Source organism: Lissotriton vulgaris, chromosome 8 (genome assembly GCF_964263255.1).
Source record: "Lissotriton vulgaris chromosome 8, aLisVul1.2, whole genome shotgun sequence".
Classification (NCBI taxonomy): domain Eukaryota; kingdom Metazoa; phylum Chordata; class Amphibia; order Caudata; family Salamandridae; genus Lissotriton; species Lissotriton vulgaris.
Window position 1 is genome coordinate 1,415,670,282 of NC_141696.1, and position 24,791 is coordinate 1,415,695,072.

General features: G+C 48.3%; 1 protein-coding gene across 1 annotated transcript in view; it reads right to left on the reverse strand.

The window, feature by feature from the left end:
* The window catches only part of DSCAM (DS cell adhesion molecule), a 985,823-nt gene that overhangs the window by 468,938 nt on the left and 492,094 nt on the right, over nucleotides 1-24,791 (reverse strand). Inside the window, exon 6 of the mRNA XM_086935432.1 lies at nucleotides 22,281-22,556. Coding sequence (XP_086791558.1) covers nucleotides 22,281-22,556 — 276 coding nt within the window. The remainder of the gene's footprint in view (nucleotides 1-22,280; nucleotides 22,557-24,791) is intronic.

Genomic DNA, 24,791 nt, shown 5'->3' on the forward strand with positions numbered 1-24,791 from the left:
TGGTGCGCAGGGTCAACACTGTGATGGGTCAAGAATACCGGTCAAAACGGTTTGTAGAAATATCAGCAAGTTTTTTGCTCAGTGGGTTTTCCTTTTGAGCAAGTCCTTTGTAGAGTGTCTCGTTGAGGTTGGGGAGATGGCCATCTTATATCTCAAAGCCTAAATCTCTGTGGAGGTCTGCCGTTCTTGCGATGCCTGGAGCTGTTCTTTCGAAGCGCGGAGCGCCTGCTCCTGTCCGATGGGCCCTCTTCTATTGTTTTTGCAAAGATTTCCAATACTGGTCAAGGTACTGTTTATTATGCCATACCCGGCCACTCGACTGATGCAGACTGTCTAACATTGGACATCACTAGTTAGGTGTGAGTAGAGACAACAAGCGCTGATACTTATTTACATCTTTTCAAGGACCATATGTCCTATAATGCAAAGGAAAACTGCATCTCTTGAGTGTATTTTGAATGTTCGAAGCCCAGGTGTTGTAGGGTGATTTGGGTATACCCCTAGATGTTTAAAAGTAGAGCACATGCTCTGCATAGGCTAATAAAAAGTAGTACCCCTTTCCCTAATGCGGTGCCTTGCAGTAAGCAGTGTATGACATTTAGAACAAAGTTTTAAATACAGTTTGCCAAACTTGCGCCTCTTGTTGGGCTAAGCTGTCGTGAAGCCAGCAGCATGATGTAACTGCAGCTAGCAGACAATGTAAATTTGCGCTGCCCTTTGATAGAAAAAAAATGTGAACTGCAAAGTTGTCTGGTGGATAGGTCAGAAACCAGGCTGTCTTTTCCTCGCATGTGGATTGCAGCATCTATTTGTCCCACAGTGTGTAGATCAAATTGAGGTTTTAGGGACCATCTACAATGTGCTCACCTTCCCCCTTATCCTTGATTGTAAATAGGTCACACCACCCAAAGCTTCCTGCATTTCCACACCCTTGTATTCTCTGTGTTTTCACTGATTTTCCTGCAAGAAAATGGTGCCAGCCAAGGTATTCTTCCATTCTTTATGGATCGAGTTTCTGTGTCTTTGCCTATAAGTCTCATTCCTGTTCAGGTTTTGATGGAAAAGCAATTGTTGGCTAAGTATTTTTCAGTGCGTGGTAGATGACAATAACGGGGTGGCTGGCCGTTGCTTTTTCCTCAGAAACCGTGGATTAGCAATGTATATGGTTACTTGCCTTTCCTCAGAGTGAAAGATTTTGTGTGTTTTTGTGTTAGTCCTAGATTTTTCTGTGAAGAGAGGTAGGGAGAACGTAGCAATACACTCTTAGTCCCCAAATATATTGTTCAAACAGCAAGAAGTGAGATGTGGGCTGCCCTGCCTCTGGGTGGGTGTGTGTGTGTGGGGCTCTGGGTGTGTGTGTGTGTGTGGGGCTCTGGGTGTGTGTGTGTGTGTGGGGCTCTGGGTGGGTGTGTGTGTGTGTGGGGCTCTGGGTGTGTGTGTGTGTGTGTGGGGCTCTGGGTGTGTGTGTGTGGGGGGGGGGGCTCTGGGTGTGTGTGTGTGTGTGAGGGGGGCTCTGGGTGTGTGTGTGTGTGTGTGGGGGGGGGGCTCTGGGTGTGTGTGTGTGTGTGGGGGGGGGGCTCTGGGTGTGTGTGTGTGTGTGTGTGTGTGTGTGGCTCTGGGTGGGTGTGTGTGGGGGGGGCTCTGGGTGTGTGTGTGTGTGTGTGTGTGTCTGGGTGTGTGTGTGTCTGTGTGTGTGTGTGTGGCTCTGTGTGTGTGTGTGGCTCGGGGTGTGTGTGTGTGGTAGTAATTGCTGTCTGCTGAGCTCGTCCGTAGGGTACAATAGGTCTCACATTGCGAGAGATTAAGCTAATGGCAATGTAAATGACAAAACCAACACGTAAATACAAAGTTTGTCATTTACAATGCCAATAGCTCTAACTTTTCCAAAGGCGAAACCATTGCATTGTAAATGCTTGTTTATTCCTCTGATTACTACTTTTGGAAGCTGATGACAGCCAGGTACAGCAAATTTACACATCATGGTGCACTTGTTTGGGTGCTCATGCAAGGAGCCAGTGCCACTGCTACCTGCTATGAGAACCAGCACTTTGCACAAGAGAAGGATCTAGAGATGTCTGAAAATGACATTTGAAAATGAACTAACCCAAACTGGTACTGAAGCCTAGCCGATGGATCTGGACAACAGGCATATCAATTAGGATCATATCTACCCCACTTTGTTCCAATCCCAAGTTCTTTTGGGCCAAGGAAGTGAGTGCTCCACTTAGTACTCGAATGTGCTGCTGTGCAGCCAGGGCTGGTGTAGACAGCAAGTCTCCCAGAGGAAAGAGTGCATCACCTGACCCCTGTACGTTTTGCTGGAGAATTAGAGGGTCTGCCTAAAGTGCCTAGGAGCCTCCCTGCTGAGTGAGAGAGAGTGTGGTTGACCCTGCAAGAGCAGAGACTGTCCTGGAGGAGAAGCTAGTGTGTTCCCGGCAGGAGGAGCACAGGGAGAAAGCTTGAGTTTCCCCGGAGTGCAAAGCCAGTGGTGACCTGCGTCGTGAAGAGATCCCTCTGGTCGCTCCATGCAGTTTCCTTCTAAGATGCATTAAAGATTAAAACTTAATAACCACTTATGTCATCAGGCAGATTGCCACTGGCTAAGAGATGGGTGCGGCCGCCAGAGGGCAAAATAGCTGGAGGACACCATCACGAGGAGATCTTCCTAGCACCTTAACCACGTAATTAAGTTAAGTGGGCGGAGCCGCGTCGGCCAATGGACGTGCGCAGCACTACCAAGGTGGTGCTCGCGACAGCCGTTGGCCGACGAACGAAAGGGCAAGAGACCACATTTGCCACCCCTAGGTATCAGCATAGACATCAAGCGAGCTTCTGCTGCTGAGACCCGGTGTTGCTGCCCATCCCACCAATTACCTCCAAGATAATCATCCCAAGGCCAGGGCCCGAGAGCCACTGCCATAAGGGTGCGCCCGGGTCTGCTTCGCCACGCTGCTCAATTCACCTGCAATGGAAATTACCCTATCTGCATCTGTGTAACTTTTTTTTATTTCTGATGGTGATCCTATTGATGTGGTATTTTCTGTTTCTTCATGGACACATCGGAATCCTCATTACAAGAAGGCAGCCTTTGCTTGCTACATTCAGGCCCCTGATGAAGCTGCTAAGTGTAGATTAGTGGTTTTTTTCGAATATTCAATTGATTGTTCGTTTCATGGAAAATGGGTTTCTTGGAAAATGCAGCTTTTGTTGATTGGCTGTTTTTGTAAAGAATGGCTTTTTTTTTTTTTACCTCGGTGTCTTTAAAAAAGACGCAGTTTCCTAGTAAAACGCGTATTTCTTCCAAATAGAGAAACTGAATACGAGGCAGACATAAAATGGTGTGATTCATAATCTTCAATTTTTATCATGTAAGAAATAATGTAAAAACAGTCGGCCATATGCTTCAAATTACAAGATGGTTTTCCAAACATATCGTTTAAAAAGTCAGAGCTTTCACAGGCATTTATGAAGAAAAACTGGTAAAATATTTCAATATAACTTAGAGGTCCTAGGGGGGGGCAGCGAGAAGTCATGGGAAGGAGGTTGTGCTTTTCATTTGCTAAAAGTCCACTGCCTTAAAGAAAAGCAAATGTGCACAACACGTTAATCTGCAAATGTAAAGGATGCTTGGCACTGGCTTTAATTGATCAAACCACTTAAAGGTTTTTGAGTGGAAGTGCACAGAGTTAACTGAGCTGTGAAGTGCTTGCTTTTAATTGTCATTGTATTTACATAGCACTTATTATACCTGAGAATGTGTTGAAGGGACACTTATGTAAAATAAATTGCATTACATAAGGTCTGGGTATTACTAAAATCCATGGGCCTCATTTACAATAAAATGGTGTAGGGCAGCGCCACAAGCATTTTTGCTCTGCTGCCCTATGCCAATTTGAAAGGGCAGGAATGGACCATATTTATAACATACAGTGCATTCCTGTCCTTTCTGCCCGCGCACAATTTGGTGCCTAGTGCCAACACAGGTGGTGTCGGCATTGATGGCTGTACCTTCCTGCATAAAAACAATCCATGGGGGCTTTTTTCATTTTCTATGAGTGCTGCAGAATGCAGCACAAATAGACAGAGGAAAGAATTGAGGAGAAATAAAGAAATTTCTCCTCGTTTGCCATCCCCTGGGGCGATGCTTCCTCAGGTTTGCAGATCCTTGTAAATCTGGGAAAGAGTCAACACCCATGGGTGTTGCATAGGAAAACCCACAGCAACACCTATGGAATGACCCCCTGAAACAGTGTAAGGCAACGTAGCGGATTGCGCTGTGTTGCCCTACACCATATCTAGGAGGCCATGAAAAGCCATGCAAAGTGACTTTGCGTGGCCTCGTAGATATGGGTCAGCACTCTGCGCAAAAAGAGCATCCTAAAAATGATGCACCGGCAGCACAAGGGGCTTGTAAATAAGCCCCTATATTTTGGGAGCACCATTTTTTTTAACAATATATTTCATTGATTTTACATGAGATATACCGGGACGTGTCCCGGAGGATACATTGTGATGGATATACATAACACCATGTACAGCAAAAAGTTTATATTCAAAACAGCGTTATTCAACTATTTTAAATGTTGCTGCATTTATCACTTTTATTCTACACTGCACAATTAAAGGCGGGTTAAAATGTAGCCTCGTTGTTTACCAGGACACATTAAGAAATATAATATTTGAATGGTTATCACTCTCTGTCTACATTAAAAATCTGAAAATGCAATGTGACAGACTATTAAGCCGCGAGACATTTCCTTAATGAAGCACGTAGCCCAATTTACCACTGTTGAAGCCATACGAGGAGAAGTGGCTGGACAGTTTAAGAATAATGTTATGCCTATTAGTGATTAACGATTATTTTTAAAGGAAATGTAAGCCAGAGTAACACGTGCGAAATCCATCAGTACCCAAATATTTTTCTGCTAGTTTGTACCTCATATTGGGCCATAGCTGAATAATGGGGCATTTTTCTGTTTGTATAACCTTCAGATGGTTCAGGTAATATGAGAAATTTACATGAAAAAATGGACAAGCATTGGCAAAGCCAATAGGTTGGAGGCTTGCAAACAAGAGCTGACAAAAATAATAAAAAGATGCTTTCGCTGTTCAAAACAATTTAAAAGAATGACTTTGTGTATGCAATGTATGGATGAGATACATGTGTACATGGAAGAGTGTACTTTTCAGATGTGAAATAGTCCCTCTTACATTCCAGTAGTGGAGGAAGGATACACCTAAACCGCCAGTATACTGAGGGTGGGATTATAATACTCCGGTGGGCTGATCTCACAGGGTTTCTTAGGCTCCTGAGCCAAAGATGCCAACAGCTGAAGCAGGCTGAACTAAAGCTCCTTAGAGTAAGAATGAAGTACAATATGTTTGCCACGAATGACGCAAGTTCTCAAACATGTAAAACCTCAACAGGACTGACACTGCAACTACATTATCTGCCAGACTGCAAGCTGATTTTTGAATGTACATAAAAGTCAATCACTATATGCTGAGTATCACAATATGCACTTTGCCGCATGCTCATGTTGACATGTTCACACAGTCGATCCAGCTCGTGGAAATATTTATACCAACATTTTTTAATTTGCAGTTTAAATTGCACAAATTAGTTGTTTTATATTCGGAGCTCTCTAATTACTGATAGGGGATGAGTTCAGATTGGAATTTTTATGGTTCAACTCTCTTTTATTGGAACTTTACAGAACACATCCACTCACCTGGTGAGGAAAAACGTTAGGGTGGGGTGGACTCAGGGGGAGGCAATGGGAATCAGATCAGGAAGGGGGCATTGGGAAATTCATGAACTTGCAAACCAGGGGGCGGGTGGAGAAGGAAAGAGGAGAGGGAAGGGAACAGGGTACCCTCTTAGGAGCTGCAGGACGGAGTAGAATTTGTCCACAATTGAAGTGACCCTTTCGATATGAGCCAAGTCTGATCAGCTGGTGTGTTGATTCTTGCCTGCTGTCAATCGAAGCACCCTAAGATAACACGGACAGGTAAGTTCTCAATAGTCCCGGACAAGTAACCAAATACATGGGCCTTACAATTTATCGAAGCAGGGCAGTTTGCGTTCGAAGGAGGCTGTATGCTTTTCCATAGTTTGTGCAGCCAATCCAAGAGGGTTGGCGTGATGTCCATGCCAAATTTAGATGTGATGACTTGCCATGCAGCACATAAGACCGTCGTCATAGCTTTTCCCCTGTCTGACCAGAGTGAATAAATTAGCTGGTTAGGGAGACCCAGGAGAGTGTGACTTGGGAAACAGGGGATGTCTGTGTCAAAGATGTCATCAATGTCTTTAAGTACCTCCTCCCAATATCTCTTAAGTTTAGGGCATCTGCAGAGGAGGTGGGTGAGTGTGCACGTTTGGCCGCAGTTTCACCAGCAGGTGTCGTTGGCACTGAGGTTCCACTTGCCAAGTCTCTTATCTCGTCTCTCCCTATTGAGTCTTGAGAAGATAGCTGTAAGGGTTCCTCATAATACCACCTTCAGTGTTTCCCAAAGGAGGGCGATGGAAGTGGTTGGTGTGTTGTTGGAGAGGAGGAAATGTTGGATGACTTCCTTAATTTATTTTACCATTCTGTTGGACAGGCCACATGAAGGGCCGCTCTCCCCCGGCCCAACCAGGCCCGAGCCCGGTCACACAGGTACCACACACCACCATTACACGTCCTCCGTCCCCTCCGGGACCCCTACCCTTGAACATGTCGACCTCGTGGGCCCGATCCACTGCCGGCCTGCGCGCCATCCTGGGCGCCATCTTGGACACTCCACCACGAGGCCGCCCGGCCCCCGATCGACCTCAACCCTGGGCCTGGCCAGGCCTCAGACATCCCGGCACCACCATCCACCCAGGAGGTGAGCGGGCTACTTGGCAAGTCAATGGGAGAAAGAGGTGTCGATGGCTCTCCCCCGCCAAGTGCCGCTCGCCCATCGCCTCCCCGGGCGCTGGCTCCACTCCCCTGCTGGGTGTCTGGACTCCCTCATCCCGGACCTCCCGACCTCCAAGTGCGAGGGTCCGGACATCAAAGAACACCAGCCCTATAACTGGGGCAGCTCCAGAGCAGGAAGGCAGTTGTATCTTGGAGTCGAGAGACGTAAAGAGGAACTCATCCTGGACGGACTACTGGCGCTGCCATAGCTCTGTCCTGTGCACCATCGTCCTGCCTGTTGGCGCTGCCACAGCCGTCGTAACCTTCATCCTTCATCGTCGTCGGGATCTGCTGGCGTGGCCGCGGACCGTTGTAACCGTCATCTTCTACCGGGACCTGCAGGCTCCGCCGCGGACCGTCGTCCTTCCTTCATCCATCTCGGGACCTGCTTGGCTCCTCCACGGCCCGATCATCTAGAACGCCGAGCTCGAGGATTGAGAGCTATTTTGTACTCATTGGTAACTAAGACTGCCCCGCTACCCCTTTCCTAAACCAGAGTCTAGAACCGAGGGGACCCCTGAGTCCAGACCTCCTTGTATTCATCATCGTAACCTAAGAATTGCATATAAAGTCTCGTTAACCTTCAACCTTGTGTGGTGTCCGTCTGTGGGGGGGGAAGTTACTTATCTGTACAGTCGTTGGAGACGGCTCTCCCTGGAGACCTCTCCCCGTAACCTCGGCCGACCCTCCCGGTCCGTCTAACATTGGTGGCCAGCGGCGCGATCCGAATCACCGCATAAACGTACAGAGAGTAGCTCACCCCACGACGAAGTCACAATGACCACGAAAGAGAGCGGATCAACCGAGAAATTCCAAATGGAGAAATTGGAGGAGTACAACCATCGTGAACTTAAACAATTCTGCATCGAACTGGGTATCGCTACCACCGGACTGAGTACCAAGGACGATTTTAAGCATGCCCTAGAATCTTGGGCAGAAACCGGGGCTGCCGGAACCCCTGATCAAAGCACCGTAGAAAAAACGACCACGGCCCCGGAAGGGCAAAGAACGGGTCTCTCGCAAGGCGAGATCCAGGAAAGAGAAAGGACCCGACTACACGAACTAGAAATGGCCCGACTTAAAATGGACGTTGAACTTAAGTTGGCCGAACAAAAAATCAACTTAGAGCACCTGCGTCTCCGAGAAGAAAGAGAGGAGAAACAGAGACAAAGGGAGCTCGAGGAAAAAAAACTAGCGTACGAACACGAACGAAACCTAGCCGAGATCAACCTACGCAAGCAGAATAAAGAAGCAGGGGTACCCGAGCAACCCCCCACCTCAGGGGCCACAGACAAAAAGGTACACATCCCCAAGGATGTTGTCCGAGAATACTTCAGAGAGGACGACATCCAGCAATGGTTTAAAGCCTATGAAATCGCTATGACTGCACACCGGATCGATAGAAGCGACTGGGGAGCCGGTCTCTGGGGAAGATTCCTCAATGAGGGCCGCGACACCCTACTACAGCTCCCGGACCACCAGATGACCTCCTACGACCATATGAAAGCGGCCCTCCTCACCCGCTATGGTCTCACACCCGAGATGTACCGTCAGAGGTTCCGAGACTGCACCCGCATCCCGGGTACAACTTGGGTGGACTATGTAACATACTTTAGCCGAGCCTTCGAGGGCTGGATCCGAGGAAGCAACGTCACGACCTACGAGCAACTATTTAACCTGATGGTATGGGAGCATCTGTCGAACAATTGCTTCATTGAACTCCGCCAACATCTCCTCGACAGCAAGTTAACGGATCCCCGGCAGCTCGCAGCCGAAGCTGACCGGTGGGAGATCACCAGAGTGGGCCGGAATGGGTCCTACGAACAGAACCGGAACAACAATGGTCAGCACCGACCCAGAGGAGGAGGAGGGGGCCAAGGGCGAGGAAGAGACAACGCCCCGGTCGCCCCCGCTACCAACACCACCCCCCCGGCCAACCGGGGCAGCACCCCAGCGCGACCGGGGTACAGAGCCAATGTCACGTGTCACCGATGTCAACGAGTCGGCCACTATGCGAACGACCCAAACTGCCCGCAGTACCAGAGCCCAAGACCCCGCCAAGTGGCCGCTGCAGCCCTAGGGGAAGAACAGATCTCCGAGGAACAGGAAGAGTACGAACAAGAGCATCAAGAGTGGGAGCCAGCCGCCATGACTCTAGCCTGCTTAGGGGGGAAAGACATGGTCCCGCGGGTCCCCCTACCCGCTAACACCCAGAAGTACAGCCAATGGGTGAGCATCAATGGACACCAGGCCGAAGCCCTTCGTGACACCGGGGCCAGTGTAACAGCCGTCCGCTGTCACCTGGTGGCCCCAGAACAGTATCTACCGAACATTCTCTGCCCTGTACGATCAGCCGATAACTCGGAGAGCCTGTGTCGGATGGCCTGCGTCCCCTTCGAATGGGGGGGGGTCTCCGGCATGTTGAAAGTGACGGTCCGAGACGATGCCCCCGTAGACTGCCTCCTGGGCAATGACCTGGAAAGCTCTCCGTGGGCCGCCGTGGAGCGAAAGGAACACCTGGGGATGTTGGGCGTCCCAGACTGGGCGTGCGTCACCACCCGTTCCATGGCCGCCCGTGCCAACCACCAGCCAGAAGAACCCGAATGGCCGGCGCCACCGCCTCCGGTCGCCCCAGCCGAAAACACCGACCGTAACATTCCCGCCGAACCAGCTCAACCTACCGTCCTCGCTGACCTCGACCAGTGGCCTCAAGAAGGGGGACCCACGCAAGAACAATTTCGCAAAGAACAGAAGACCTGTCCCTCCCTCGAGGGACTCCGCCAGCAAGCGCTCGCCCAAAGCGCAGGGGATACCCCCGGAACTCATTGGGTCTACTGGGACAATGATCTGCTGTACAGCGAGCAAAGAATCGCCGAGCTGGGGAGCAACCGAGTACTAGTGGTACCCCTCCGTTTCAGAGACTTCCTGTTAAACCTGGCCCACGATGTCCCCCTGGCAGGACATCTGGGACAAGATAAAACCTACAGTCGCCTAGTGACCCACTTCTTCTGGCCCAAAATGAGAAACGATGTGCACCAGCATTGCCGATCTTGCCCCACGTGCCAAGCCAGTGGGAAGAGCGGCCGCAAACTAAAGGCTCCCCTGCAACCTTTTCCCGTGGTCACTACGCCGTTTGAGAGAGTCGGAATAGACATTGTGGGGCCCTTGGACCCACGCACAAAACAAGGACATCGATTCATCCTGGTGCTGGTGGACCACGCCACCCGCTACCCTGAGGCTGTTCCTCTGCGAACTGTGACAGCCCCGGTGGTCGGCCGGGCCCTGATGGGGATCTTCTCCCGTGTGGGCTTCCCCCGAGAAGTCGTCAGCGACAGAGGCACGAACTTTATTTCCAAATACATGAAGTCCCTCTGGCAACAGTGCGGGGTCACCTACAGATTCACAACCCCCTATCACCCTCAAGGGAACGGACTCGTTGAGCGGTTCAACCGCACGCTAAAGGGAATGATCGGGGGGTTGGAAGAGCCCCTCCGTCGCCAGTGGGATGTGCTGCTGCCGTGCCTCCTCTTCGCATATCGAGAAGTCCCCCAGAAATCCCTGGGCTTCAGCCCATTTGAACTGCTATATGGACACCCAGTGCGAGGGCCGCTCAGTCTCGTCAAAGAAGGCTGGGAGATGCCTCCGCTAAAGAACCCTCCAGATGTCTTCCGGTACCTCCTCACCCTCCGCAACCAGACCCGGCGGTTCAGAGAACTAGCGAAGGCCAACCTAGAGGCCAGTCAAGAGGACATGAAAAAATGGTATGACCAGAATGCCTCATCCATTGAATTCGAACCTGGCCAACAGGTATGGGTGATGTCCCCCACTGAGCCATGCGCCCTGCAAGACAAATGGACGGGGCCCTTCAAAGTAATAGAGCGCAAGGGTCCTGCCACTTATCTCATCGACATGGAATCCTCCCGGAACCCTCTCCGGGTCCTCCACGCTAACAGACTAAAGCCCCACTTTGTGCGAACAGAGCTCAGCCTCCTGATGGCCACAGACACTGGGGTTGAAGAAGACTCCGAGCCTCTCCCTGACCTCCTCCGGACTCAAGAGCAAGACGGCTCCGTGGATGGGGTCCGGCTCTCAGAGGCCCTCACCAGAGAACAACGCCAGGAGTGTCAAGCCCTCCTATCACAGTTCGCCAGCCTGTTCTCCCTCACCCCGGGTGTCACTTCCTGGTGTGTGCACGATGTGGATACCGGGGACAGCCCCCCTATCCGCCACCGGGCCTACCGCGTGCCAGACCGGGTACGGGCCTGCATCCAGGAAGAAATAGCCAAGATGCTCACGATCGGGGTCATCGAGCCCTCAGACAGTCCCTGGGCCAGCCCTGTCGTACTGGTCCCCAAAGCAGCTGCCCCCGACACCACACCCGAACTCCGGTTCTGCGTCGACTACCGGGGCTTGAATGCGGTCACCAGAACAGACGCGCACCCCATCCCCCGGGCAGATGAACTAGTCGACCGAATGGGAGCTGCCCGCTACCTCAGCATCTTCGACTTGACAGCAGGCTATTGGCAGATCGGCCTCACACCCCGGGCGCAAGAACGTTCTGCCTTCTCCACCCCCGATGGCCATTACCATTTCACGGTCATGCCCTTCGGCATGAAGAATGCCCCAGCAACATTCCAACGGCTCGTCAATCAAGTCCTGGCGGGGCTCGAAGGATTCAGCGCCGCCTACCTAGACGACATCGCTGTATACAGCCACCATTGGACCGAGCACCTCCACCACCTCCGAGCAGTGCTGCAAGCCCTTCAGCGAGCTGGCCTCACGATCAAGGCCAGCAAGTGTCAAATTGGGCAAGGGTCTGTAACCTACCTCGGACACCAGGTGGGAAGCGGCCTAGTGGCCCCGCTACAGCTGAAAATTGCCGCCATCCAGGCCTGGCAGCCCCCCATCACCCAAACCGAGGTACGAGCCTTCCTGGGCCTCACGGGCTACTACCGAAGGTTCGTAAAAGACTATGGTACCATAGTGGGGCCCCTCACAGAACTCACGTCAAAGAACCAGCCCAAGAAAGTCACCTGGACCCCAGAGTGTCAAACTGCATTTGAACAATTAAAGGCCGCCATGTGTTCCGCCCCTGTGCTCCAGGCCCCAGACTACAGCCGGGAGTTCGTCGTCCAGACGGACGCCTCCGACCAGGGCATTGGGGCAGTCCTGTCTCAAGTGAACACCGAAGGCCTTGATCAACCGGTGGCCTTCATCAGCCGGAGACTCCTACCACGGGAGCAACGCTGGAGCACCATAGAGAGGGAAGCCTTCGCTGTGGTATGGGCCCTCAAGAAGCTCCGGCCCTACCTCTTCGGCACCCACTTTCGGGTGCAGACCGACCACCGACCCCTGCAATGGCTGATGCATATGCGGGGGGAGAACCCAAAGTTGCTACGCTGGTCCATCTCCTTGCAAGGTATGGACTTCACAGTCGAACACCGGCCTGGGCCAGATCACGCCAACGCGGATGGCCTGTCCCGGTTTTTCCGCCTCGACGAGGAGAGTCCCCAAGAGGATGGGTAACTCTCCCCGCCTTCAGCTGGGGGGGACGCATGTTGGACAGGCCACATGAAGGGCCGCTCTCCCCCGGCCCAACCAGGCCCGAGCCCGGTCACACAGGTACCACACACCACCATTACACGTCCTCCGTCCCCTCCGGGACCCCTACCCTTGAACATGTCGACCTCGTGGGCCCGATCCACTGCCGGCCTGCGCGCCATCCTGGGCGCCATCTTGGACACTCCACCACGAGGCCGCCCGGCCCCCGATCGACCTCAACCCTGGGCCTGGCCAGGCCTCAGACATCCCGGCACCACCATCCACCCAGGAGGTGAGCGGGCTACTTGGCAAGTCAATGGGAGAAAGAGGTGTCGATGGCTCTCCCCCGCCAAGTGCCGCTCGCCCATCGCCTCCCCGGGCGCTGGCTCCACTCCCCTGCTGGGTGTCTGGACTCCCTCATCCCGGACCTCCCGACCTCCAAGTGCGAGGGTCCGGACATCAAAGAACACCAGCCCTATAACTGGGGCAGCTCCAGAGCAGGAAGGCAGTTGTATCTTGGAGTCGAGAGACGTAAAGAGGAACTCATCCTGGACGGACTACTGGCGCTGCCATAGCTCTGTCCTGTGCACCATCGTCCTGCCTGTTGGCGCTGCCACAGCCGTCGTAACCTTCATCCTTCATCGTCGTCGGGATCTGCTGGCGTGGCCGCGGACCGTTGTAACCGTCATCTTCTACCGGGACCTGCAGGCTCCGCCGCGGACCGTCGTCCTTCCTTCATCCATCTCGGGACCTGCTTGGCTCCTCCACGGCCCGATCATCTAGAACGCCGAGCTCGAGGATTGAGAGCTATTTTGTACTCATTGGTAACTAAGACTGCCCCGCTACCCCTTTCCTAAACCAGAGTCTAGAACCGAGGGGACCCCTGAGTCCAGACCTCCTTGTATTCATCATCGTAACCTAAGAATTGCATATAAAGTCTCGTTAACCTTCAACCTTGTGTGGTGTCCGTCTGTGGGGGGGGAAGTTACTTATCTGTACAGTCGTTGGAGACGGCTCTCCCTGGAGACCTCTCCCCGTAACCTCGGCCGACCCTCCCGGTCCGTCTAACACATTCATTCATATGTTAGTAGTTCATAGTTAAGGCACGATTGTCGGTCAAGGGTGGCTTAAAAAGGCACGTGAAAGGAGATCATGATGTGGGCGTTACCTGCAGTGCTGCCACGTCTATGTCTATCTTGCCTATGGCTAACAGAATGCGAGGGGGAAAATGAAAATAGTCAATCTCAGCATAGCTCTGATGAGAGGCCAAATAATTAGGTGTAGCACTTTGATGAGGAGTGTTGATGGTGCCACGCATCTGTAAGGTCTAGGTCCCTCAATCACTGCTGCCCCACATCTGACTGTTCTTGTCTGATTGCTGACCTATCTTGGGCATTACTGTAAACTAAATTAAAGTTGCCCCCTATCTTCATATCCTGGTCTGGGATTGCAGCCACTAGGCCTCATGGTTTAAGTAGCAAGGCCTCCTGATGGTCATGGGGCACATACAACGTGGGTAGTGTAAAGGTGTAAGTGTCCATTGAAAGTCGTAGGGAAAGGAGCCTCCCTGGGAGCTCTGCTTGGGTATGTGTAACCTGGTCAGGGAAGGTGCTGGCAGCAAAATTGTCACTCCATTCCTTCTTGCTGGGCCCTGAGGACAGGTGCTGTCTATCAAACCAGAGGGACTGAAATCTCTTCCAGTCTTTCTTAAAGAAGTGTGTCTCTTGGAGGAATATGATATCACAATTAGAGTCTCGCGAGAAAAAGAGAAGTGCCAAACATTTCGCAGGGGCATTCAGACCTTTAACATTAAAGCTCAGGATTTTTGCATTTGCAAGTGGGGGTGGGGCATACTGCATGTAGTACGGTCATGGGGGCCTCAGAGCAGCATGTGTGTATCCTGTGTGGATATGTGATGGCCTGCCAAAGATGGGACCCTTGGAGTGAGGGAGCATTCAAACTGGGAGAAGGTAGCGTGATGGGTGTTTACATCCACCATGGTTTCCATGGGAAAGTCTCAATACACTAGATTGTGGAATCAACGGCTGGGCAGTTAGAGTGAATAATGCTTCCCATGGCCAACTTCGAAGGGAACATTTTTATGTTGTCAGTCACGCCTACCGGGCTATTCAGCAAGCAGGTCCCAAAATCCAAGCTTACCATCTTGTGGACACCCTCTGGGACCATCTCCCGTAGGACACTCATGGGGGCTAATTGAAGTACTGGTCTTCGGTAGCATCGGATCCCTGAAGGTGCTGTATGAGAGCTCTGCGTACTGAGTGGAGCTCATCTTGGGTTGGCTTGGAAGCGCCTTTTCTTGTGCTGCATCAGTTATTTCTGCCTGGAAATTAGAGAGTGGGGGGGTCTGGTAGTGGAGATTAACTGTAAAATTTCCCCAATGAGCGTATAGGCTGAGGATTGCAGAGGCCTCCTCCATGGTACTGATGGTTCATGTTTCTCTGTCCGAGAAAGAAAATAAGCTAAAGTGGTGTACCCATTTATACTTCATTCCTCGTAAGAAGGTTGTCACATCTTTGAGGATATGGCGCAGCTGGAGCATGGCGAGGTTCAGATACTGATGAAGCCAAACCTTAAGCCCTTATACGGTGATTGCTCCTTGATCCTTAACCACCTCCATTCATGGGGTGGCTGTAGATGCAAGCGAGGATATCTTGAGGACATTCTAGCGAATTTGAGGGGCGGCAGGCTTTGTGAGTATGGTCCAGAATGATCTCTTTGTTGGCTAGGGCTGGGAAAATGTGGCAGAAAAGGTGACAACATAGGCCTCAAGGTTCCCCAGAGCTGTCTGGAGGGGAACCCCCTTAATCTGTATGTTATAGTAGCAGGATCTGTTCTTTAAATTTTCATGGTTTATCTGTAGTTCCTCTCTTTGTTCCCACAATTCCAGAATTTCACGCCGTTGGGCATCAAATTCTTCCTCTCTGATGTCCCCCAGTTTCTAAGGTCGCCACTCATTGGCCGAGGTCCGCCACATCCCCCTTGACGTCTTTGATTTCTGAGGCTACCTCTTCTTTGGGCGAAGTAATGTCCTCTCTGAGCTTGTCAAAGAGAGTAGCCATAAACGCACGGGCGTAGGAGCTCATACGTCCTTATCCTCTGGATTTCGTGATTTTTTTCCCTGTATAATGCGACTTGTTGACATCATCTGCGCACAGTGTTGGGGGGCACAAGGCAGTCACATCCCCTGGAGGATCCAACTTTTTGAAGACTGCTTTAGCAAGCAGTTCTTTCCCTGTGGGGTCACATTTGGTTTTATGAGCTACAATACTTTCTCGAGTCACTGGGCTGTGGGAAGAATAGGGAAAGGCAGGCAGCAACTGGAGCCCCCTCTTTGTTTGCGCAATCTGGTATGCAGCCGAAACACAGACTCCTCTCTCACCTCGGTTGGAGGACACGCTGGCTTCTGCTCTGTCTCCTCAGGTTGCTTGGGCATCATGGCTCATCCCCTGATCCCCCTTCGCAAACAGGGAATGACCAGGGTCCCAGAGAGCTCAGTGCATATGGCAGGACTGGTATCAGACAGTGTAGGGCAGAGGAACCACACTGAAACGCTCCTACGTTGGTCGCCATCTTGGCCATGTAGCCCCATACTGGTATTTTTTATAAAGTATTTACAAAAGCATATTTGGCTGAGTAGCGTGTATTGTGTTATATTGTGATAGTTAACGTATATAAAGCACTCTTCAACCTAATTGTCATGGTGCAGGACCCTGAGGTTTACAGAGTAGGGAATGCCAAAGTTTTCTGTGACTTTCTAAAGAGCATCAATAAAAATAACCTACACAAAAATAGAAGAATTGATGTCCAGAGCCTGGCAGCGCAATTACGAAGGCTCTGTCACCCATTCTAACAGTACTTGTTACCTTACCAAAACCTCCACTAATTCTATGTTCTCTTAAGTCATGTCAAAAGAACCTTGCTGAAAAAAATTAGGCATTTGCTGATACATAGTCTTTTGTACATTGGACAATGCCTTGAACTCCTCTCTCTTGCACTCAAATAACAAGTGGAAAGATCTCATTTTGCAGGAATTATGGACCCATTTATTAAGTCTATCATCTACAAAAACTGCCACATTTTAGGTCTGGCTTGACAGCACAGATCAACACAAAAAGGAGCATAGAGGGAAAAAGGAACCCAGGTCGCCCTCCACTCACAAAGTCATTCAAAATGCAATGATCTGGTCCAATTAAGGCACTATTCTTAATTCCTTTCCTTGATGTACAATATTATGAAAAATGCTAACTCCCCTATCTCAAATGTTCATGCGGTAAAGAGTACATCAAGATCATGCCAAATTTAAAATAAGCCACAGTTCCTTGTCAGACAGTCATAACCTCTAGACACCACACTACAAAGTGTATTTAGTGAAAAAATTTGTGCAAGCGAGATGACCCCTCAAGGGCGAACTACCAACGGGAAACCTGGTAGGTACTCACCAGAGTTGCCCTGTTCTCATCATCGGCAGTCATCAAGCTTTAAATGAAATGTGTCCAAACAAACATAAATGTGTATATACAAATAAAACAAACAACAAATATACATAAGATAACCTGCACGTCCATACAACCTTTATTCTGTTCTTTCGTGCAGCATTATCTAATTAAAAAGCTGGGCGGGGCTATTACCTATAAAGCCACACACCACTCGCCAACATGTTTCATTGCTGTGTACATTAATGGCAATTTCTTCAGGGCACTAATTATTTATTTTAGCCACTGCATACAGACTGGACACACTTTTTTCTTCACGACCCCAAGCGGCCCATGTAACTCCTACCGGCCCTGGGGTATCAAGTAAAACGTCGCGACCACCCCTCCCATGGGTTATCTCAAGTCTCCTGTTGTATTCACTATCAGAAGCAAGAAACCGCGTTAACTCATCCCGCGGGATTCTTTTTGTTTGTGTGTTACACTGTTTGTATTGTATGTTTTACACACGTTTGTTCCACTGCACTTTATTTGAATATACACATTTATGTTTGTTTGGACACATTTCATTTAAAGCTTGATGACTGCCGATGATGAGAACAGGGCAACTCTGGTGAGGACCTACCAGGTTCCCCGTTGGTGGTTCGCCCGTGAGGGGTCATCTCGCTTGCACACATTTTTTCACTAAATATACTTTGTAGTGTGGTGTCTAGAGGTTATGACTGTGGTGTCTAGAGGTTATGACGTCAAAGGCAGTAGGCCTAATTTTTTTTACTAATAATACATATATTAAGCCAATTCGCCATTAAGGCTGAATTGTTTTTGCACCAGGTCAAAACCTGAAATCAGATATTTTGCTACATATAATCTCCCAAATTACATTACAAGGAACTGTGGCTTATTTTAAATTTGGCATGATCTTGATGTACTCTTTACCCCATGAACATTTGAGATAGGGGAGTTATTTGAAAAGAAGATAGCTTTTTTCATAATATTGTACATCAGGGAAAGGAATTAAGAATAGAGTCTTAATTGGACCAGGTCATTGCATTTTAATTGACAGCTCAGATGTCACCAAATCTTATGTGATCAACTAAAAAGAGCTTTCAGGGTACTACTGAGAAAGGGACCCAGGCTCCACCCACATGGTTTTCAGAGTACAGGATTTGATTAAGCCAAAGGTGTGTGCTTCATCGGGAAGGTGTGCTTATATTACACTTTGTGGTTTGTGGCAAAGCATCTACTTAGTACAAAAGCACTGAGGTGGTTATGGTGGCTAGTCAATGCTCATGGTAACAAGCACCATCTGTTTATTATGAAATGTTATGTTACAGGCAGTAGGCACAATGTAATTATTTGGGATATATGACGGTACAACGCGTACCGTCACAACGCATACCTTTACAACGCGGCCGTGACAACGCAAGTCGTTACCACGACTTGCGTTGGGGGGCGCGGATTTCGAATAGTTTAATTTACTATTCTAACACCAGTCCCCGTGGACCCTAGGGAAGGTGTTAGGATAGTAAATTAACTATTTTTAGACCTTGAGCGCCCTCCAGCGCAAGTCGTGGTAACGACTTGCGTTGTCACAGCCGCGGTGTAAAGGTACCGCGTTGTGAAAACATCGTTGTAAACGATGTTTACCAATTATTTGTATAGCATGTGTTAACATCAATCCATTTAGGGGTGGATTGTTATTTCTCTGTATGAAACAGAGAAGGAGTTTGATGCATGGAATATCAGAGTACTCTAGTAAGCAATGGTTTTGGTGTTGGATACCCTTTGTGACAAACTGTGGCTAAAGAATGGTTGAGCTGTGAGAAACTTATTAGGCCATCCTAGAAAAGTTAGCATATTTCTTAGCCAACAGTAATTTTGTATTCCTTTGTAATTTTATGACTGTTTGAACAATGGTTCCCTTTTAGGAAAGTTTGCACTCAAAATAGTTGGCCCGGGTTGGTTATGGTAACAAACTATAGGTCTAATGTACGCACTGGGAAAAGTTGCTTCTGATGCCACAGGCCTGATCTGCTTCTTTTGAAATGTTATGACAAAGGCATTAGACCTAGTTTTTTAACACACTTTGTGTTACAGGGGAAACACACATATAGTATGCTACATATAATCTCGTAGATTACTGTAGTAGGCAAGGATTTTGGTGTAGGCCACCCACTTTAACTAACCCCGGGAGTGTTAACTGTGATGATTCTCGTTCGGCCCTATTGAGAGCAGATCTATGTTATTTTCTAAACTGTATTTTTCAACATATTTGTAATTGTATTACTGTGTGTATGATGGTTGCCAGTTTATATGCACTTATATAGGCCTGTGTTGATTATGTTGCCAAGATAATGGTAGAGGCTATAGGACTTACAACTTCTTTGGGAAGAGTTAGGCTACTTTTCAATGGTTAAGAAATGTTATCACAAAACCAGTAGGTCTGAACTGCTTATTGTGAAAAGCATATGTTTCAGTCAATAGACATTTAAGAGTAGATTGTTTTCACTCTGTATTACAGCCTAAATATGTGTGTTTTGTTTCCTGGAATCTCACAGATTACCATGATAGGCAGTGCTTTTGGTACCCTCTCTGACAAACCGTGGGGACAGGAGATTTGCACTGTGAGAATACTTTTTAGGCCTTTTTAAGAGAGAGAGCGTTTTGATTTTTCAGCTGTAATTTTGTATACATTTGTAATTTTATGACTCAGTACAGTAGACATGAGTTGCTTATGCTGACAAGCGAACAACAATAGATATAGGACACCGGTCTGGTTATTATCAAAAGCTATAACAAAGGCAATAGACCTGACTTACTTAATGGGAAAAGCATTTGGTAAAGCCTATGTTAAAGCACTCTTGGTAGTAGTAGATTTGATTTCATCTGTGATGATTCAGGATTGGCCCTATTGAGAGGGGCTATATATTGTTTGGCCAGCTGTAATTGTATAATTATTTTTTAATTTAATAACTGGATGCATGATGTTTACTAGTTTATATGTACTTCAGTAGGCTTCTGTTGATTATAGTGTCAAGCCAATGTTAAAGGCTATAAGCCTTATTGGGTCCCTGTGGAAAAGCTATGTCAGATTTCCTACGTGTGATCTATTTATAATGAAAATATTATGACAAAGCAAGTAGGCCTGACTTACTTATTGTACAAACCATGAGTAAAAGGCAACAGGGTTTTAAAGGTGGATTGCTATTACACTATGCTAAACCCGCAGGCAGGTATTTTGTTACATTGAATTTCACATATTACAATAGTAGGTAAGTGTTTTGGTGTTGTTGACCCACCCAATCAAGCCATGTGGATAGAAGATTTGCACTACGGTATTCCTCATCAGGTCCTATTAGGAGGGATTTTATATTGTTTTACATATATGTAATATTATTATGGTACACCTGATGGTTGCCTTGTGGGAAAGGGTATGCCCAATGTAATGTAATGTAATATGGTTCTTGTAAAGCGCGGCTATCACTCCATGGAGCATCTTGGCGCTGCGAGAAAGCCAGCAGAAGGTTCAGCTACTCATCTGGGAAGACCTAACATTTCAGATTAGACTTTTGCATAGTGCGTCAGGTAGGCTAAAGACCCACATTTTTAGTGACTTCCTAAATACTGATTCGGAGGTGATTTGGTGAAGGTGCAAGGGTAGTTTGTTCCAAGCCTTTGAATCCAGGACCGCCAGTGCCTATCCTCTCCTAGTTTTTAGCCTGAAAGTGGGGATGGTAAGCAGATTAGCCTTTGAGGATCTCAGATTACGCGAGGGTAGATATCGTTTAAACATCCTCTGAAGGTAACTGGGCCCTCGTTAGTGATAGGCCCTAAACGTGATCAGTAGGACTTTAAACAGCACCCCCTTGTGGATCGGTAGCCAGTGGAGGGTCTCCATTGCTGCTGTGGCCGATGTCCTCCTATGCCATCTCAACACCAATCTGGCTGCTGCATGCTGGACCATCTGCAGCTTGTGGACAACCGCCCAACACAGTGGGACTGAGCTGGGATATGAATAATCCGGTGATAAAGGTTATAGACATGATTGTTCTTTATGAAAAGTTACGATAAAAGCAGTCGGTCAGTGATATTGATTGTTAAAAACATATATCAAAGTCAACAGGTGTTTTAGGGTGGATTGCTATTACTCTTTTTTTAAAGCCTACAGGTTGTTATGATGGCAAACCAACAATAACAGCAATAGGCCTGAATGGTTCACTATGAAGAGGTATTTCAGATGCCGTAGGTGTGATGTTTTTATTGGGAAAAGTTACGTCAAAGGCAGTTGGCCTGATTTTTTTACTAATAACACATATATTAAGCCAATTCGCCATTAAGGCTGAATTGTTTTTGCACCAGGTCAAAACCTGAAATCAGATATTTTGGCTACATATAATCTCTCAAATTACATTTATGGAGAAGTTTTTGATGTTGGCTACCCTCTTTGACAAAGCATTGGAGTCGAAGATTTGCACTGTAATAATTCTTGCAATCTTCGGAAGGCCTAGTAGGTTTAGCTGTATGCCATGATCTTGTAATAAAAAATCATTAACCCCTTCGATGCTCATGACGGAACGGTTCCGTCATGAGGCACAGTGGAGCTGTGCTGATGACGGAACCGTTCCGTCATGACCACACTCATTATCATTATCCTTCAGCACCGGAGGGGAATATGTCTAGCAGCGATGAGGTTAAATACTATGTTTGTAGTATACACCAAGTCATAGTCACAAGCAGTTTGAAAGATGGGTACATTGACCCTCGTTCATACTCGCCTCCTTCTCATCTTCTCTGGTCATCCCTCATATCAGTTGGGTGTTATAACCATACTTATAAGTGCATAATGTGAATTGAGCCATCTGAAAAAAGTCTCATTGATGAAGGCACGCACTATTTGTTCCACAAAGGCTAGACTAGTGTCAGATAGCAGATAAATATGCTCTTGCATAAGGTTTTTTAAAGAAATCCAAAAGAAGGGATAATAGTGCTAGGAAATATTTTCCCCCAAAATCACACTTTTGCATTCTTATGCTTGGCATGAGACTCAGAGGGAAAAAACTCAAATGATGTGTAATTTCCTTATCCCGATGATGAGATTACAGATTTAACTGGTCATGATTTCTAAAGGCAGAGGACATGGTATGTGTGAGCAGCTGGAATAAGGATGGTGTAAAACCTTGGTCAGAGTGCATTAGGCTTCTTGTTTTTGTACTCTGTTGGGTACCTTGATGATCTAAGATATAAACACCTTGGATATTGTCTAGATAATATGGGATAGTTTGTTCGGTTGGGATGAATTGCACGGTATGGATATATACAGCACTGTTTAAATGACACTCACCTTCCAGTATCACCTGGACATAGTCTTGGGCTGACATCTTGTCCTTGCGGGCAAAGCACTGGTAGGCACCACTGTCGCTCTTTACCATGCCGTCCATGATAAGGTTGTCATGGTCTATCCCGATGATCCTCACATTATTGCCAGGGGTGATAATCTCTCCATTCCTATACCAGGAAATCTCATGGTCCTCAGCGCCAGTCACACTGCAGAACAGGGACACCTGGCTCCCAACACTGCTCTTCACTTTCCGCGGACTGATGGTGGCTTTAAGCGGCTCTGCAAATGGGCATAAGAGAAGATTGTTGGTAACATCATTTGTGTCAAGACCAGAGATAAAAAGCCTGACTCATTTTAATACTCCAAGTGTGAGAGGTCAGAAGCTTTCCATAACATGTTTCTCACCGATGATGGATGAGGTGAGTCTTCAACAGGTGGAGCTAAAGAAACAGTTTTCAAGGAGAGCTTTGTTAACCATTAATCAGGACTGAACTGAGAACACAAATAAGACCTGGCAATTTTATCGGGCTGGCCCCAGGGGGAAAAGGGAGGAGGTACAGCAGGGGGTGAGAAAGGTTGCAATTGTGAACCACTGCTGCTTAACTAAACCAGCCCCCAGGACGACCGTGTTGTGAGTACAGCAGAGCAGTAAACCTCACAGCTGACCAGACCATCAACTGCCAAGGCTGGAATCCTCACATACCCGATAGAACACTCTTAGGTACTATGGGAGGTTGAAAAGATAGAAACACTAAGAAAGGACTACAGACACCAAGTAGCCATATTGAAGAAAGTATAAATATACAACACACTGCTGTTTTTGTTACTGGGGGCCGATATTACAGCACTGCTGCAAAACAGGCCCCCAGTAACAATACTGACCCCCATTACTTCAAAACCGGCCCCACCCTTCCAGCCTCCCTGGGAAATGCCTAATGCCCACTAGGGCCAGGGTGGCCCTGCCTTTAATACAGACCCTCCCAGCTCCTGCAGCCTCCAGACTGACAGGACAAATCCCCTGGTTTGCTTCTTCATACTGGGGATGCCATCTCAACCTCCGCCCTCCTTCACTGAATAGTTACTTCCTGTTAGGGTTGCACTTTTGACTGTGAATACACCAGACGGCAACAAGCATCATCCTGCGCAATGCTGCGGGTGGGGAGTGGGTTGTGCATTCTGGGGTGGTGTGGAGTGCAAAAAAACCGATGGATTTAGGCCCAGATCTCTGTACTGGGGTGAATGTATGACATTGTTCTGCATTCTGTCCATCAACTGTGGTTTTTGCATTTGTCACCCCGAGTGGGATGGGTATGCTCAGACGTGAGTCCCATGCTCTCCACACCACTGGTTTCAAGCAAGCCGGGCTGAAGAAGGCTGATATGCCAGAAACCGGTCCTCGGAAGCTTGTTTCCGGTCCAGGGAAGGCATGGCTTGGCAGTTCGGGCTGGACTGTTCCCATGAATGTAAATGTAAATGTGTAAATGTATGAAGCCTATATAGCGCATGACTTACCCTGGGGCATCTCCGCGCTTGCTTAGGGAACCCGTCCTGGTATTCCCCTGTGAGATAACCCTGGCAGGGTATCCACAAGGTGAAAGCCAGGCATCCCACCGCGAGGGGCCGATGTGGAGATTAAGCAAGCTATTGCCCAGAGTCGCAGAGTGTGAACCCGTGAGTCGAGTAGGCACCGGAGCGAGAATTATCGAGTCCATGGAATTATTGAGCCCAAGACCCGCCGAGGCGGGGAATTGAACCCTGGTCCAGGGCCGAACTCAAGCTCCAGGTCTGCCGCCTCTAACCCCTGAGCCACACTTCTCCACCATGAGGCACAGGGTCAGACTGATTTGCATATGGCCATGTCTGAACTGGGGTGGTGTGGAGTGCAAAAAAACGATGGATTTAGGCCCAGATCTCTGTATATTTAGAACCAATTAACTAAGTCTATATAACTCCCTGTGTACGTTGTGCCCCATGCCATTGCCAGTAGTTACCCAAAGTTGGATGTAGAAGGACGTTGAAACCTGCTTGTTACTGAGAGCCTGGATCACTACATTGTGTACTTTTAATGGGCATTTCAGGTCCTAATTAAAAAAGGAACTGACTTCTGTTCTCTTGCTGGATTTCTTTCTTGAGATAGAGGTGGCCAGTACTCCTCACTTCGTATAGTTGAACTGTCTTCTATAAAGTTGACCAGCAGGTGCTTCTATAAAGGATTGAGTGAAAAGTGTGCATGAGGGCTGGCTAGGTCAAGGTTTTATTTTCACATTGTCTAGACTTGAAAGGACCATTTATAAGTAGTGAAGAATACGGTACCCAGTGTATTTGTACTTCTGATTATGGAAATACCAGACAATCACAAGCCTTTCCTTGGTGAGGAGGAATAACATTCAGATATCGTCTTTAAGAACCGAGTGTTAGTCCTCATTCATGCGCGGTATTCCACCTGGGCATTTTCCCTGTTTTGAGTTCTTCAACCATACAGGTATAATGCGAAAAACGCAATACTCTTATGGT